Raw genomic sequence first — 18,399 nt, 5'->3', positions numbered from 1 at the left:
CCCTTTTTACAGGAACTTAAACCTAGTCATATATTCATTTTGGGAATTTTCCTCTACTACATATTATTATAAACATACTTGATATCTCATATACAAGTTGTTAGCATTTGCTACGGTACACATAAGTACGTATTCATAAAGACTAGAATAGAGTACTGAATAATATATAGTGACACTTAACAATAGTAATACTAATGATTACATATATTACGGTTGTCCATCGACAATTTTCCTGTGCCCTGTGACGGGTCTCATAACTTCATTTGGATAGAAAGTTACCATTGCAGTTTCATGATGTTCGGGTTCTTCTTTAGGTTTTATGCGCCTTCTAGGATAGCGAGCTATAACATTAATCTTCCTAAACAGTAAAAAAACACCCACTAATCCAAATTATATTCCAAAACTTAAAGAATTTTTGAATTTTCCTAAGAACATGTGATGAACCCTAAAAAATTAAAACATAATTCTAGGATTTGAAACCTGAGTTTTAAGACTTCTGTTAACAGATTTCGGACATTAATTTACACATTATGATTTCGAGTCAATTTATTAAACATACTTTTCCTAAAACAGTGATTTCGGCACAATGGGACTCGAAACCAGCCGTGATTTTAAGTTTTAACAGTTTTCAAAACTCTGTATTCCAGATATCAATCCCAAAATAATGGACATGAAAAACAGAACTGAATTATCAACATATGCTCTGATACCACATGTTGATCAGTTCTGTTTAAACATAATGGAAAACATGAATGACATACCTGTTACAGCAGACATGCCAGTAGAGAATCCAGTTAGAGATGCAGCCATTGAGTTCGACATTCTTGTCAGGATGATCTGGTTCCTCCTTAGGGTGTAAGATTATGATGGTGATGAAGTCGAAACTAGGGAGGTATCGACTAGGGAGAGAGAGCCGATAATGATATTATGGTTATTAAGTTTTGTGTAATTGTCTAACCCTTTATCTCTCTAATAATCTCCTTATATATACACCCAAGAGGAAACCTAATTAGTTAATAAGGGTAATATGGTCCATCAACAATTACCAACTAATTATTAATAGGTTATTAATATATTTTGATCTATATAATATAAATGATTATAATGGCTACAAAATTAAATATTATAATAATAATATATTTAATCTCACATAATAAGATGGGTTTAAAGTGTTATCAGGACGTTCTAAAGATGAGAGTGTGAAGAGAAGTAGTGTGAGGAAAATGAGTAGTGCACAAATGCATATGGTAAATTATAGTCTGATTTGAATATTGTGAGTGGAACTTGTGCGTTTGAAAAGAGAATATGAAACTAAGAAAATATCCATTCCCCAGCCTTCACGGCCACTGTTGTTGGGCCTTTTTCTTTTTCACTTTTCTTTGATTAACGTGTGTTTAGGTGTAAAATAGTAAAAGTGGTGTTTTACATGTGTTGGTTTATGTGGATCAGCAAGTGTGAGTTTCTGTTATCTTGCCGCTTCTTTTTCTCTGTGTTCTGGCATCAAGTACGGGGCAAATGCAAAGTGGGTAACTTTATCAGGTGAATACATATACCATTTTTTAAGGAACAAGCAATCACATTCGCGCGCGTTGCGGCGCGAGAACATCGCACACATCAAATGGATTAGTCCAAACGTTGTGTGATCAGTGGCGGACATAAGGCTTATCGGGGGGCAACCTCCGCTACGGCTTGGCGCGGAAAAATTTGGAAAAATTAGTGTAAATTTTGGAAAAATTTGACGTTTTTTCGATTTCGTAACGGCTTATTTATAAAACGTTACGGCTTAGTTTCGTTTCTAGATCCGCCACTATGTGTGATGCGTTAACAATATGAAAACACGCATTTTGAAGATCGGATAGAACCCGAAGTAACCTATATAAGCATTGATTTAATTAAAACGTAAAGTAAATCGAATTTATATTTGACCCGACTCATACATAGAAAAGAAACTACAATTTGACTCCACACAGTTCGAAACAAAATTTACGGAACATACATAAAATACGCACGAATACATGTTATATTTGTCCTGACTCATCTCCCAAATCGAAAGGTAAACCAACTCAAATCTATAGTACATAAAAATATACACGTAAAAATGGTTTATTTAATGAAAAAGTATTATATTTGATCAGAATCATTTTCCAGAAAAAGTTTACGTCAAAACAAATTATAGGTAACAAGCTTAATATGTTAAAAAGATTCGTAAAACCGTGCCAAGTATAGCACCAATACCACACCATTGCTAGCGACCCCAACATCGGAAAAAGTTTGTAAAAATAAAATAAATAAAAAAGCACAAAAAAACACCTAACGAAAAGCAGACGTAAAATCGTTGAACCACGCACGCCTGTTGTTGTTTGTTAATGCGAAGAAATTAGACCGAACGTAAAATGTAGAAAAGAATAACTAAGTCGAACAGGGAAAAATAAACGTATTGCGACGAACCTGTCATATGGGAAAAAAATATACCAAAAAATGATGAACCCCACACACATGTTGCGGCATGTTAACTTGCAAAATTTAGAACGAAACGCAAAACGATTAATTTGTGAAAGATGATACTTCTGAGGGGTCAAAATGAAAACAAAAAAGTGTTAGGGTTAAATTGTAAAAGAATAAAAACAATGAGTTAGAAATGAAAAATCAATTTTTTTTTTTTTTTTGAAAATCTCTCCATGCATGATTGCATGGGTACCCAATAAAGCACATATTGTTGCTAATTTATAGCTTATAATAAGGTAAATTCCACAAAAATAAAAAACCTTAAAGTTTACTATAAAAGGCCAACACAAACCAAATAAAGACAAAAAATCATTATTCCTCCAATGTTATGAACTAGTGGTGAATCCCCATATTACAGGGCAGGTGTTGTAAAACTGTGCTAAATATTAAGCAAATGACGACGAGCAAAATCTTAAAGCAAAAACGTGAATTTCTATTGTCACGTGACGTAAAACACACATAAAGACAAACGCGAACTTATACCACGATCCAACGTAAAACGTAGACGAACTTAAATTTATATTGACATGAACAACTTAATATTTTATTAAGTTAAATTCGTCTTTAAAATATAAAGTATGAAATCTAATTTTTAAATCATGAAATCTCTGAGTTTGAGAAAATTCATGGACATTGTTAATTTTTTTTAAAAATTTACAATGTTGAACGTAAATGACTAAGGGTGGCAAACTAAAAAATCAAACAATGAGAGTGTGCCATGTCAAAGTGGTAAACTATGTTGATGGCAATGGTTAGACACTTGGTGAAGTGGTAAACTATTTAAAAAAAAATGTGATTGGTTGAGATGACATGGACCCCACCCCACACACCCCCTCTCTCTCTCCTCCCTTCCCTCTCCCCGCATCGGTGTTCCCTCACCGATTTCTTCCCCATTTTCGGCAACACTTGTGCGGCAAAAAAGTTGGCAGTGGTTGCCGCTCGGTGCCGATGTATTTTACCACTGCCACTCCGGACAGCCTAAGCTACTTGACATTTTATGTAACACTAAATGGCCTCTATATTTAAAACGTTCAAATCTGACCAACCATTTAATAAATCACCTTTTGCTTTTACCTTTACCGCCACCGCCACAGCCACCGTCTAACTTCTCCAACTCTTCACCGTCGGCCCTCCACCATCTCTTTTAGACACAAAACCATGCAAGGGGGTCTGGTAGTGACGATAGTTTCAAGATCCAATTAAAATTTCAGTGTACCATATTAAAAAAATTCTGATGACCCGACCTATTGAAATCCATTTAAAATTTCAGTGTTGCCAAACAACAAAACCTGAATATTCACAGTGTAAGCTAAGTTCTCCCTTGCTTCATGTGAAATCTGGATTTTGAAAGTTTTTCTAGATTAGTTGGAGGAATCGGACAAATAATTAGGCCATGTGTAGTCATAAAGCCCCTTGTGGGGCGTTATGCGACACGTGTCGTGCCACGTCATACGGGGGTTTTATGGGGCGTTATATCATTAGAGCCCGTAGTCATAAAGCCCATACCCATCATTACCTATTTAATAATTTCCAATTTTATTAATTAATTATAAAAAACCCTGCTTAAATTTGATTGGTCCAAATTTTGAAAACTTCCCCATACCAGCGCTATATAGATCGCGCTCCCCCACTTTTTTTGCCTCATAACGCCGCCCGTAATGGTGTGCCAGGCGTTATGAGGGCGTTATAAGAGAAAAGGGCGCCATATAAAGCCCCACTACGCATTACCTTAAGGTAGAAAACAAAGAGGAAATATGATGTGGCCTTTTGAATTGGTGGGTTTCTTGGGACAAAGAAAACACAAAACATGAAAAATTCAATAACGAAGACTAAAGTGCACGAAGTCCTTAAATCTGAAACTGACCAATCAAACTCAGTACTGTAGCTATGCCCGACGTGAAATATATTGGTAAGTAAAAAGAAAAAAAAGCAATTGACTGTAGCTAAGGAGCTACGTGAATTGTTATATAGAGTAATAGTAATTTAGATGTTAGTAAAGAAAAAACAATCTGATATTTGAATGTTTGAACATAAACGGAATACAAAATTATGATCTATGAAATAATCGATACAATAAGTTGTTCAATATATGCGTTATTGTACCCGGTTTTTGAAGAACGGGTTTCATACCCGACCCGAAACAGGGTATGGATTTTTATGCTAGTGGGCTTACTTGAAACTGTGGGCCTTTGATTTGGATAAACATCAATCAGTAGTGCCCCTATGAAATCAAAGTCATGGTGTTTTTACCGGGATTCATGTTTTTTCGTTGTAGAACATTGATCTTGCAATCTAATGGCTAAGATTAAATGTTACAAGAACCTTACAAGCACGTAATGAAAATAATTGTTGCAAGGGTAAGAAATTCTCTTTGTTCTCTTGGGATCTCTACGTTGTACATATAATGGTATGCATACAATGATTATTATTTCACTCTGAAATTAAAAATAAAGTCATGAACAACTTAATTTGATTTTTTCATTTATGTATGTAATCTACACATGTATTGAAAAAAAGGCATAAAATTAAAGAAAACAAATGTCAAAATCATTTTGAATATTTTTTGTATGTACAACCTAAAATGTGTATGTAAAAAACATAGCATTTAGATATATAAACCATTAATAAATGAAATTAAACGATTTATATTTTTTATTTACATAATTAGTGTTTCGTTACCACGTGCGTGCATATATATATATAGAGAGAGAGAGAGTTGTAAGTTGTATTTTAATTTTCTTGTTGAGGTTATTCAATTCAATTCATTCAATTCAAATTCAAATAAAGATTATAAAGCAACGAATCTAATGGAAAATATTTTAAGATGCCAACGAAATGTATTATTCTTTGAGTAAAGTATGATATTTTATTTTTCTTTGCTTTGCTTTTAAGATGCCAAAGAAAAGTATTATTCTTTATTTAACTACTAGGTTTACCATCCGCCGCAATGCGGCGGGGATTCATTAGTTATATATCGTGTTAGATGAAAGACAAATGTTTCTCACATGACCATGAGCCTGTGTGTAAAATCGAGAAAAAAATAACTAAGTCGATCTCTGACTCGCACGTTGCGACAGACCAATAGACACGCAATAGATGAAAAAACGTTGAACCCCACACGCACGTTGCGGTGTGTTAACTCGGAAATTTAGAGTGACACGTTAAACGAAAAACTTATGAAAGATGAAAAGTATATAAGGGACCAAAGTTGAAAGTAAAAAAAAAGTGTTGAGATTAAATTGTAAAAGATGAAAAGCTTAGGGTTGAAAGTAAAAAAAAATTAAAGGGGTTAAATTGCAAAAGATGAAAACTTTTGAATTAGAGGCGAAAAATAATATTTATCAAAGGGGTTAAAATACCAAAGATTGAAACTTTAGACTTCAGTTGTCAAAGATTGAAACTTTAGAGTTAAAAAAGAAATCAATTTGAGATTAGAGATAAATAGATTTAGTTAAATTGATGTTTAATATTATTATTATTATTATTATTATTATTATTATTATTTAATAAAAGAGATAAATAGAAAAATAAGGATGAGAAATTACCAGAGAATGACACGTGTCCAAAAAGGATTTTTGTTTATTAGTATAGAAAGATGAGTAAAGTATGATATTTTATTATTGTTTGCTTTGCTCCTTGAATTGGAACAGCAAATGAAGTTGATCATGATACACTATATAAAGAACTATACAATCACATTCAAACGCACAACTTGAAGTCTTACAATCTCCATCAATCACCAAGGTATGCATTCAATTCTTCTTTGTTTTCAAGTGTCACCGTTTAAGCATTCCAAATAGGGTTGTGAACGTTCAGTTGTGTTTGTGAACGTTTGATACAATGTTCATGAACGTGTACGTTCATTTATGTTTTTTTTTTTGTTTATGTTGTTCATAAAATATTTTTGTACATTTATTTATTATATCAAAACATCTTATGTTCTTTAATTTATTACCCTCCATTATCCATTTCTAGCATCCGCAACCTTCGCAGATTTTATTTGTGTTCGTTAACCGTTCGTGAGCACGTTATTTTTTAGTGAACGAATACGAACAAAAAATCTTGTTCAGTAAGTATTCATCAACCATTCATGAACACATTATTTCCTTAATGAACGAACATGAACAAGGCCTTATTCGTGTTTGTTCGGTTCGTTTATAACTCTATATCCCAATGTACCACGTTTTTTTTTGTTAAGGTGTATTGTATTTTGTAGTTAATTAACATCATCATATATCTGAAAGTGTGAGAAAGAAGAAGAATTATAATGGAGTTTATAGATGTACAAGCAGAAGAGATCATCCAACACGAACATCCACTGATTCTCGAAGATTTGCAATCAATGTATCAAAACTATCAAGAAGATGATGACGATGTTGACGACCATGATTTGATCACGATGCAAAACTTTGAGTGCAAATGTGATGTTTGTGGATATCGAATTGATTGGTACCACCGATATTACTACAGGTGTAGCCAATCATCATCATGTTCCTACTCGCTCCACAAATCCTGCCGAGAATTGTCCACAACCCTTCGATTTCCAGCACACCCAATCCATACTCTTCGCCTTAAAAAAAGTTCAAATTCTTGGAGTTGTCATAGTTGTCTTACAGAACATGTAGATGGTATCTTTTATCATTGTTCTACCTGTGATTACGAAATCGATCTACGTTGTGCAACATTTGCGGAGCAAACTTTGATTCATCATCCTGGGCACCCACACCCACTTACCTCTATTACCCTTGACCCCAGTTTGAGCAAGTGTTATGCTTGTGGAAAAAAACATGAAGGGGTCTTCTATCACTGTAGCACTTGTTTTTACTTCTCAATCCATACTGACTGTGTTACCCTTCCGTTCAAGTTAAGTTCAAAGCATCATGTTCACATGCTCACTCTTTCATATTCTTTTACGGTTATACCATATCATAGCAAGTGCAGGATTTGTGTAACGAGCATTAGTGAAAGAGATTGGCTATACAAATGTGGTAAATGTCGGTACTACGTCCACCTAGATTGCGTGTTATCGAGGGGAGAGCCCTTCATGTCCATCTTCTCACATGGTAAATATGACTTTCTTTTTTTTGTCGTTCTCCCTTCATTTTATTAAAAACTAGTGAGATTCCTCTGCGTAATGCCATGAGAACTTGATATATACAGAAATATAAAATAATTGTTACAATAACATAAATAAAAGTCACAAATATAAGGTTATGACTTACAAAGTTACAGTGCAGTTTCGGTATAGGTAACAAAAAGATATCGAAAAATATAGAAACCAATTCACATCGATTAGAAAACAATAAGAACAAATACAGTTATTGACTCCAACAACACCGATAACAGTACGATAACAGTACTGATATTGTGCGGTCGTTCCGCTTAATTACATTACTGGAACTTGATATAGCTTATGATAACGAAAACCATGAAAATGAATACCGATACGATGATACCGATACTGTATCTGATGATACTGATATTGGTACCTATGATATTTGGTCGGTGTCAGTTCGTTCGGTACTTTACGGTTAAAAAAAAGAAACTTGATTTTGTATACAACTTTGTTTCAACAGTATTTATATCGGAATTTCACAAAAAATAAATTAAACCTAATCGACTATTCAGTTGATTTTTTTTTTTTTTGTAAATTTAATGAATGATAGTTATTAAAGAAAAAACTTTTTATTAAAAGTTAAATTTGTACTTTAGATATAGTATTAGAAATGAGATTCAAAATAATAATAATAATAATAATAATAATAATAATAATAATAATAATAATAATAATAATAATAATAATAATAAAATCATGTTGATTGACACTGATATATATGAGCGTACCCAACGTTTTGTAATATGAATAGTAATATAGCTGATCAAAAGCTTATTATATACTTTACCCTGTATTATATAGATTGACCTGGTATATCGGTAACGATGATATTCATTTATCGTCGCTGTCAGAGTTGTATAATAAAAAATATATCAGAAATAGAAACCATAAAAATGAATATATGTATAATAGTAATATAGCTGATCAAAAGCTTATTATATGCTTTACCATGTATTGTTTTAGGAATAGGCAAATCTGATACAAAGTTTAAAGCTGCTGATTATCCTAACCTTCTTCACTACCCACTCTCTGATGAATCCAACAACATCTTACCGTACCACCTTCGTAGTGGGGATTATCGACACTTTGACCAAATCAAATCTGATAACATGCATCCCAGTCATGATCACCCATTACTCCTTATCAATGTGCCCGATACTCTTCACGACCCAATGAGGAGGATTAAGTTACTATGTGACGGATGTGTGAGACCGATTACAACAATGCCGTTTTATGGGTGCAATCAAGGATGCAACTTTTCTCTCCACGAGTGGTGCACCAGACTACCAAGTGAGCTAGAAAACCATCCGGGCCATACGCTTGCACTCTTTAATTCTCCAAGTGAGTTGGCTTATACAGGGTTTAGCTGCAGTATTTGTGGTTTACTTTGCAATGGATTTGGATACTTTTGTTCCAGACCGCATTGCATGTATCGAGTTGATGTGCATTGTGGATTTATACCTGAAAGAATTATGCATGAAGCGCATCCGAATCACTTACTTTCAAGAGTAAAAGCATCATCAATCCAATCCACAAGCAGTACACTGGCATGTCATGCTTGTGGTATTACCATCAATGGAGGTGAGTTTTGTTTTAGATGCGGTTTTTGTGATTTCTACCTGGATAACAGGTGCGCTTTGCATTTGCCCAAGACAATTAAGAACAGGTATGACAAGCACCCCCTAAAGCTAAGTTACTCCCCAATTGAGAACCACAAGAGTGAATACTTTTGTGAAGTTTGTGAAGAAGAGCTTATTCCTGAAAACTGGTTCTATCACTGTCAAGAGTGTAGCCAGTCAATACATTCAGCTTGTGCTCCGTTAATACTCCAGTCCGAACAAGGTTTTAATGATTCTCGCAACGACCGGACAGGTGTTTATAAATTGATTAATATGAAGTTTGGGCATTTAGTTACCTTCGACAGTCACCCGCATCCTATGTTATTAGTTATGGGGACTAAAAGTGATATTGGTCTATGCGAAGTTTGTGTTGGTGAGCGGCAATCCTTATTAATCTTCCAGTGCTCTATATGTAAACTTGTTTTTCACGTCAGTTGTGGCCCGAAAAACCCGCATGGACAGTTCTTAGATCATTTTGGAAGATTGTTAGCTCGCTTTTTTCTAAGCCGCATAAAACCCAAAGAAAAACTCGAACATCATGAAACTGCAGCTGTAACTTTCTATCCAACTGAAGTTATGAGACCCGTCACAGGGCACTGGAAAACTGCCGATGAGCAGCCGTAATATATCATATATGTAATCATTATTTTTGTTTAAGTGTCACTGTATTTTTTAATACTTATTTGTATATAAAATACTGTTGATGCACTTATCGATGTGGCTCAGTTCGGTTCGTCCCGTCATATTTGATATCCTCCTGTCAAATATGAATGGAATATAAAACAAGAATTCATGGACAAAGGAAAGCAACTGAAGTTGAAGGTTGTGATTAAGCTTTGTTCATCATCGAAACAGGATTGTAGACAAGACATGACACATCATCGAAATAGAGAATAAAAGGAAAGGAAAATATAAATACCAAGGTGTTTCGATTATGATGATGATTCCAAGGATAAATATGTTTCGATCATGATGATGATGATGAGGTGTCCTTTATCAGGTCTACTAGGTTAGTTCCCCGTGTGTTACACGGGTTAAACAATCTATACTATATAATAAATCCTATGTATTTTAATACATGAATTAAATATATGTAACATTACTTTTATAATTTATAACCCGATTAGATGGTTATAAATTAATATTGATCATAATTTTATCACAATAAATATAGTCATATATTTTTTTAATGTTTTTCAGTGATGAATTATCGTATAGCACAAATATTTATTATGATTATCACAATTAACCAAGATTATTTATAATTATCGTGCTAAGTAAGTCCTAAATCTTTTATAGTTGATTAATACCATATGTCCTCGAAGAGTTTACTTTATTATATAGTAAAGATAATATTTGTATAGATATAAATAATAATTATCTATAATAATTAGGTTGAATAGATTAAACTAAATAATATTTCATAGGAGATTATCTATAATTAATTAGAAGATATTAAACTAAATGATAATTATCTATAGAATACATGGCCTAATATTATGAGAAGTGTCTCAAACATTGTTTCTTTTATTATATAGTAGATATAGATATAGATTTCGATACACCTACTTTGTTTCGATAATGCTGACCCAAGAAATATATGTTTCAATGTTAATAATGGGCCATTTAAGATGGTTAAGGGCCTGTTTCGTTGAAATAGGATATATTTCAATAGAACTCTTTATGTTTCGATGATGATGTACTTTATCTCTTAGTGTTTCGATGTATATGTGTTGTGTTTCGATAGATAGGGTCATGTTTCGTTTGTAAATCACTGGTGTGACTATATATACCAGTCCCGGCACACCCAGAGAGTTAGAGAGAGCATTCTTGTATTTCTTTGTAACAAACTCTGCTGGAATTTATATCGAGCATTTAACAGTGAAATATTCTTGTGTTTGTGTGTTCTTGGGTTTGATTTGCACATAATTAGATAATCCGCACTTGGTTATTGTGTTAAACAACAAGGATAGGTTGATCTAGATTCTCCTCTACGGACCTACAAATATCAAATATGTTTAGCATAATATGTAGTAGCAGCAGGGGTGGATCTAGGATACTTTTGTGGAATTGTGGGTTCTCAGGAATCCATTCGGTTTGGATAAAATGAAAAAAAAAAATAGTGAGAACTTTGTATAATTTGAAAAAAAAGGTGAAAATTAGTGAAAATATCCCAAAAGGATCATAGTGAAAAAAAATTATTTAGATCCGTCGCTGAGTACAGATAGGATGGGAAAATTCCCAAAATAATATATATGACCACTCAATTTCTCCGAAATAAACATTTACTTTTCAATTAGTAAGAATTGCCCGAAATAATATATATGACCACTCAATTTCTCCGAAATAAACATTTACTTTTCAATTAGTAAGACCGCCCGTAGTGGGGCGTTTTTTTTTTTAAAAAAATTGCCCGAAAACGCCCGAAAACGCCCGAAAACGCCCAACCCCCCATTACAGGGGGCGTTTTAAGGCGTTATATTCAATAAAAATCGAATGAGGCGTGATTTTTAAAACGCCGGTGTGTTTGAATGATATCACATGGAGACCAATGGCATAATGCCACCTATCTTTGACTACTGCCATTGTTTACTTTTTTTTTTTAACCCTTTTCTTTATAACAAATAATAATTATTTATTGATTGAATGTGGTTATTGGCATAATGCCCCACTACGCCACTTTTTCTATAATGCCCCAACGCTGACTAGGATGCCACGTGTCGGATAATGCCCCATGGTGGGGGCATTATACCAACTTACCACTACACATGGTCTAATTTAGTGGTGTGAAATCGCACTCCACATGGAATGTAGGGTAAATTACTTTTTGAGCCCCTGTGTTTTATGGGTTTTAACTAGTTGAGTTTAAAAGCAAAAAGTTTAACGACCTGAGTCCCCATAAACATTTTCTTTAACCATTTGAGTCCAAATTTCTAACCTTGTTAGAATTTTGTTGTTAAATTTTGTTAAATGACCAAATTACCCTTAAAAAACACAGCGACTCAAAAAGAAATTTATCCTTAATTCAAAAACTGCGTTGAAAAACAATCTGCACCGTAAAACAACAAACAAACTTCAAATTTGAAAATTGACTTTTGAATTCAACAACTTCAAATGCCTTTTGTTTATCACCCTCAAAAAAACCAAACAAACTTCAAATTTGACTTTTGAAATCAATACTTTTGTTAAAAAAGATATTTGCAAACAAATGTTTTCTGAAGTTTAATCAAGTGTAGGCAAATTCAATCCTTTTATAAGAGTCCAGGAATTCAGAGTAAATCTTAAAAACACAAATTACGTTAAGCGATTGGAACCTAGATCACCGTTATGGAACCTTTCTGGTTCAATGAAAGTTAACGGATATCGAAACCGGATCACTTTTAAACAGAATTTAAAAGTAACAACAAACATGGTAACGACATATAATTTAAGTGCTAGAATCGGAATTCTTACCCTACCTTAATTGCAATATATGGCAGAGCTGTCAATCTCATTGTTATATTCAAAGTGAGAATCGAAAAGACAAAGGGTTTCAAAATCCGTTTCTATGAAAAAAACCCAAAACTCTCTCTTCCACTATTTCTCTTAAATCCGTTTCTATGAAAAAAACCCAAAATCCGTTTCGATCTTCACCTTTTGCATTCAAAGAAGAGGATGATGCACGATTCGAAGAAGATATCATAACAATGCCATAAATGTCTCCATTTTTTTAACCCAAACATAAATTTCTTCACCAGATTTCGGCCGAGCACACGCTGGAATCCTCGTCGGTGTTACCTTAGAGCTCTTGCCATCTTCCTTCTTCTTCGTTTCTATGTCTTTTCCGGGTATTCTTGTATGCTTTCTGGTCAGAATTTACCTTAGAGCAAAAGCCCCATGTTGATTTATCATAAACGTAATGAACAATGTTGAATTTGAGTGATTGAAACTAGGGTTCATCCTTATTTTTTGGGTGATTGGGGAATTAGAATAATCTATAATGAAAGAGAAAGTATAGGACTATCCACATCAAGGATGTTTGTAGGTGATTCTTGGCCTATGTGGAGGGCATTTGTGAGAAGGATGGATTAGTGGGTGTTGTAGAGGATGACATGGAGAGTGTTCATTCTTAAGGATTCTTGGGGAAGAATGAGGGAATGGTGGGTCCTTTCTTTTTTTTATTTAGTTTAAATTTAATAAAATAATTATAATAAGGTTGTTTGTGGGAAGGATATATATGTTATTGTTGTGGGTAAAAAGTGTTTGTGGAAAGAATAAGTGAAAAGCTGATGTGGCATGCTGACTAGGCTTGCTGAATCAACTAATTTAACAAATCAGATTGTACCAACGTTTTATTTAGATAAACGTCCAACTAGGGTTTGCCCCCCTTGAGTTTTAGGGGCCTGGATCCTGATTCTGATTGTTCTAAAAATTTTAGGGTTAATGCAGAATTACTTGGGTGTCTCAATTAGGGTTTCCTTAATAGATAATTATTATCCTAATTATGGATTTTAGTGAGAGTTGTTACAAGTTCATGTGTGTGTGAGTGTATAAAACCTTTAAAAATATGTCTGTAAGTATGAAAATCCCTGGTATGTAGCATTTAAGGAAAAACTGATCACCAATGGGTTGCAAAGCCAATGGTATGTTAAAAATGGTGCAGGAAGACTCAAACCTAGCAAATTTGTCTCCGGTATGAAGACATAGTCACCACCATGGGCCGCCCCGGCCTCACGAGTGTGGGCTCGCTACACCCAAATAGATCTATCACTCATGTCCCTTGGTCCTACGATGAGGATTAATGGCCTTGAGTGTCATGCCCACCACTCATATGATCGCGTAGTAAAAACCCTCCCTAAGCTAACCATACCATGTAAATAAAAGTCTTTAATAATTATGACATGTATTTCACCCCCGAAGTATAAAACTGAAAACAGTTAAGAGAAAAGGGGGAACATGAACTCACAGAAGTGCGTATTGTAACATCTGTGCCTCCACAGCCATCGAACAAATACGCAATCAATGAAATATTGTATTTCATACTTGGGATTTGTATAAATATGTGTATCATTTGCACATATCAATTCTCGTTTGATTTCGAGCTTTAAATCGCTTTCTGGAAATGTCATACGCAAACTGATGCGTAAACGTAATCAGTTTAACATGACAAACACTCCGGAATAGTGACATAGGCTTAACATACCTTAAATAACCTTTACATGACTTAGAAATAAGTTTTGGAAGGTTTGGTGTGTCGAAATCAAGTTTATTCGCTTACAGGAACTAATTTCGACAAACTGCGAAAGTATGCCGATTCGTACTGTAACGAACATTCCGGAACTTTATCATAAGTTAAACATGCCCTAAATATCCTTTACATAGCTTAGAAATAGGCTTTGAGGTGTTTGGTGTGCAAAAATAAACTTATTGGTCATTCAGGGACTAAAAGCGTCAAAAAGTGCACAAGTTTGCATTTTCGCGCATATCTTACGTTCTGAATATATCCGGACATCCAAAAATTTATGTAATCATTAAAATATTATATTTTAGTGATTGGCATGATAAAATTCCATCCTTCGCTCAATTTGGATCGTTTTTGCGTTCGTTACGACTTCCGTCGTAATTAACCGAACAACGCAACCATACGACCAAACGAACTGACATCCGAGATATTTTTGAGCATGCTTTGAGTTCCCAATACTTTAACTTCATTTTAGAGCCTTGAAATGAGGTTAACGGGGCTTAAACGTGTCAAAAATGGGCCAAAATGCAAGTTTCTAAGCTGCAGGGACTGAAATTGTCAATCTGCCAAAGTTGGCCAGGCGGCCCGCGTAAACCCAAGCCTTATTCTTACGTGGGGCGCGTGAGCCTATCAGACAGAAACATTGAATTTGGTCATTTAGCTCGTTTTTGACGGTTTTGATCAGTGGTTTTTCATGCTATGGGCTGGTTTGTGTGTTCTCCAAGTCCCCCAATCAGTCCTTGACACTTGTATGGCTTGGATCATGCCCTCCTCTCCAAGAAATGATCCTAACGGTTTGCGAAAAACTATATATAGCCATGCTCACCTCCTCATTCTTTGCTCATTCATTCTTCTCCTCTCTACCATCTGATTTGGAAGGCTCCCTCAAGTGTTTGGAGCTTTCTAATCTCATTGGGAACTTAGTTTTCTTGTAGAAAATATAGCAAGGACCCATTGTGAGCATTCTTTCATTCTTTTTATTGTTTTCCTAGTTTGGAAGTCAAATATAGTTTGACTTTCAGCTTTGACCACGAGTTGGTCAACGAGAAGTTCGTTTGAACTTCGCAACGTGAGCGTAATCACGTTGGTTATAGTCCTTAGTGACTATACCCACTGATTACCACGTTGACTAGGCGTAGTGACGAGTCGTAGTTTCGGTCAAAATGCGCATTTAAGCGTATTTTGTAACCAAACTACTTTAGGTATCAAAACACTTTGTTTTGATATCAAAACCTGTTTTCTAACTTAGTTAAGCATGTTTTAACATGCTTAGCTCGTCACTTTTAGTTTAGTGCTTGTTTAGAGTCGTAAGTCAAGCGGTCTAAACCACCGCTTAGACTTTCAAACTCGACCCATTTGGTCGATCTTTAGGATCCGACCAAGCATGTTTAGTGACCATAGTTGTATAGGGAATAACCTTCCGAGGTTATACCTTATGGTCACCGAGTTTAAGTAGTTGTATGATAGGTAGATTATATGCCTTAGGTAAATTACCAAAATGCCCCTTTCATGCATAATTGGACTTTAAGCATATGTAACCTAAACTTTTGTCACTTAACTGATTTTACAACATATTTAAACATGGTTAGGCATATAATACTTGTCATAGGACTAGTTAGACGTCTCGAACGCTCGTTTCGAACGACGCGTTAAAGTAGCGTAAGCTACCTTAATGGGTCGTAACGGGTCGAAAGCACTTAGGTAGGTTTCAATCTAGTATGTAGGCATTGTTAAACCATGTCATGTGAGTTCCTATAACTCATTTTGGTTTACAAGACCTCATCCTATCCGATCCTCCGACTTAGGTCCGGTTTATTTATATAGTTATTAGGTTGCCGATTGATTCCGTGCTCCCTCTAGCTTGCTTGGTTGTTGTTCAAAGACCGCTAAGCATCCTCAGGTGAGTACATAGTTCCCCTAATTTACTGTTTTCAATTATTTTGGGGTGATTCATATGTACAAAACGAATTTCAAGGTTTAAACGATAATTTCAAAAACGATGGTTTATACTAAACTAATAACGATTTCAATAAGGTGAACAAGACTTGTTGGTTGTAATTACATAACGAATGACATTCATTAGCTTTGGCCGAGCCGACCAGTATTAGGTTATGGTACCATGGGATCTGACAAATCCCTTATCAGACTACACCCATTGTTATGTGTGGGGGTTATGTAGGTAACGACCGAACCTGATGATTGTTAACTTACCCTTTGGTGGTTTGTTAATGCGAGAAACGAGTTTGACGAGTCACGAAGGTTTGAATGTTGTTAACGAGACGACCAAAAGTAGTTTCACTATTAAAACGAGTTAAACGATTTTGGGATGAGTTACACGATTTGAAACGAATTAAACGAGATAAACGATTGGTTTTGGGATGTGATTAAATCATGGGACAGGTGTAGCATGATAAAAGCATGGTAGATACGCCGCTGGTACATCTTATATATAAATGCTCTTATCATATTACATTTTGTGTCATTATTTAGTTCACTGGAGAAACGATTTTAAAATGATGTCATACAACGAGGTTTTTGAAATGATATAAACCATACGAGTTTTATTAACGAGTTTTTACGAGATGTTTTACAATTTGATTTGATAAAACAAATGTACAAGCATATCAAAAGCAGAAGAGATCATCTGTAACACCCTAAATATCTTGACAGAATTTAACTAAATATTTCATAAAACTTTACAAAAATCAGCATTTCAAAAGCATTTCGTGTTTTAAACCATACACACTAGTGAAAATTTCAAGCATATCCAAGATAGTGCATAATTCATTTAAAGTCAACCCCTACTAGTCAACTAACAACTAGTTTAAAGGATTCAAAACACTATTAACAAAGTATTTACGACATGTTTAAAGTTTAGACAAGATTATATTCAGTGCGGAAGCTCCAAAATGCGTGTTCGGTTCTTGACAAAGTGCTTGATCACCATCCAGGAGAAATTTATCCATACCTAGAGTCAAACACTAAAACCATTAGTTTTGACACTAATACATTATGTATAAACAGGTTCTAGCAACACTAGGTAACAACAAAATATAATTTTTGTTTTGGGTTCCACCGTAAATTACGGTATCACCGTAAGTTACGGTGGACCTGGAATGTTTATGGTTCTGCCGTAAAACAGGAGCGACATACCGTAAAACCTTTGATGTCCACCGTAAATTACGGTGGGACCGTAATTTACGGTGGGTCCTGCACATCTGCCCTTTGACTATTTTTCAACTTTAGAAGATCATAACTTTTTACCCATTGATCCGATTTAACCGATTCTTCTTCCTATGAGTCCGTAATAAGACTTTGGATTTAACCATGTAAATTTTACATTGCGGAAACCGAGATACCCACAATTGGTTTACAATTTCCTTATTTCCATTATTCAACCCATTAGTGTGAGTGCATAGCACCTCTTTTCATTCTTAAAACCCTTTTAAACATATTTACCCAATTACCCGGGCTCACATACTTGGTGTTTTCACGCCAATTCCATGGCTTTGCAATTCCTCTAGGGCTAATACTTGATTATTCGGAATTCAAGCATTCCGTTTCAAACAACCCTTTTTCCTTTAACATTATTGTTTGACCCATATCCCGGGTTCTTATACTTAGATTAATATCACCAAATCATTAGTATGGTACAATTTATCATTTAACAAGGTATAAGACCTTCAAGTCTCTGCTCTCGTGATTCTTTTGAAAACATCATTTTGACCCGTTTTGCTAATTAGTGAAAACCATCACTTCATTGACTGACCAAACTAAATACCAAGTCCTTATTTTGACCCGTTTGATAGCCGAGTGTACTTTGTCACTTAAACGACACATCAAACGCATCCTTTACACTACAACATCAATTACATATCAAACTAAAGCATTTAAGCATAATTTGACGAGACTAAAGTCACGTACCTTTAAAGCGCACC

The 18,399-nt window shown here is 34.7% G+C and overlaps 1 protein-coding gene across 1 annotated transcript; it reads left to right on the top strand.

Moving 5' to 3' along the window:
- The first annotated feature begins 6,228 nt into the window (after positions 1-6,228).
- On the top strand, positions 6,229-10,041 carry LOC110939807. Its single transcript, XM_022181377.2, has 2 exons — positions 6,229-7,568; positions 8,585-10,041. The coding sequence occupies exons 1-2, from the start codon at positions 6,773-6,775 to the stop codon at positions 9,862-9,864; spliced, it is 2,076 nt and encodes a 691-aa protein (XP_022037069.1). The 5' UTR covers positions 6,229-6,772; the 3' UTR covers positions 9,865-10,041.
- The last annotated feature ends 8,358 nt before the right edge of the window (positions 10,042-18,399 follow it).

This window comes from Helianthus annuus, chromosome 5, assembly GCF_002127325.2.
Source record: "Helianthus annuus cultivar XRQ/B chromosome 5, HanXRQr2.0-SUNRISE, whole genome shotgun sequence".
Classification (NCBI taxonomy): domain Eukaryota; kingdom Viridiplantae; phylum Streptophyta; class Magnoliopsida; order Asterales; family Asteraceae; genus Helianthus; species Helianthus annuus.
Note: the sequence above shows the minus strand (reverse complement) of the source record. Positions and strands in the feature narration are given on the sequence as shown.

Coding starts and splice junctions, on each gene's coding strand:
- LOC110939807 (XM_022181377.2), top strand. CDS start 6,773: ATGGAGTTTATAGATGTACAAGCAGAAGAGATCATCCAACACGAACAT. Junction 7,569..8,584: donor CATGTCCATCTTCTCACATG/GTAAATATGACT, acceptor GTATTGTTTTAG/GAATAGGCAAATCTGATACA.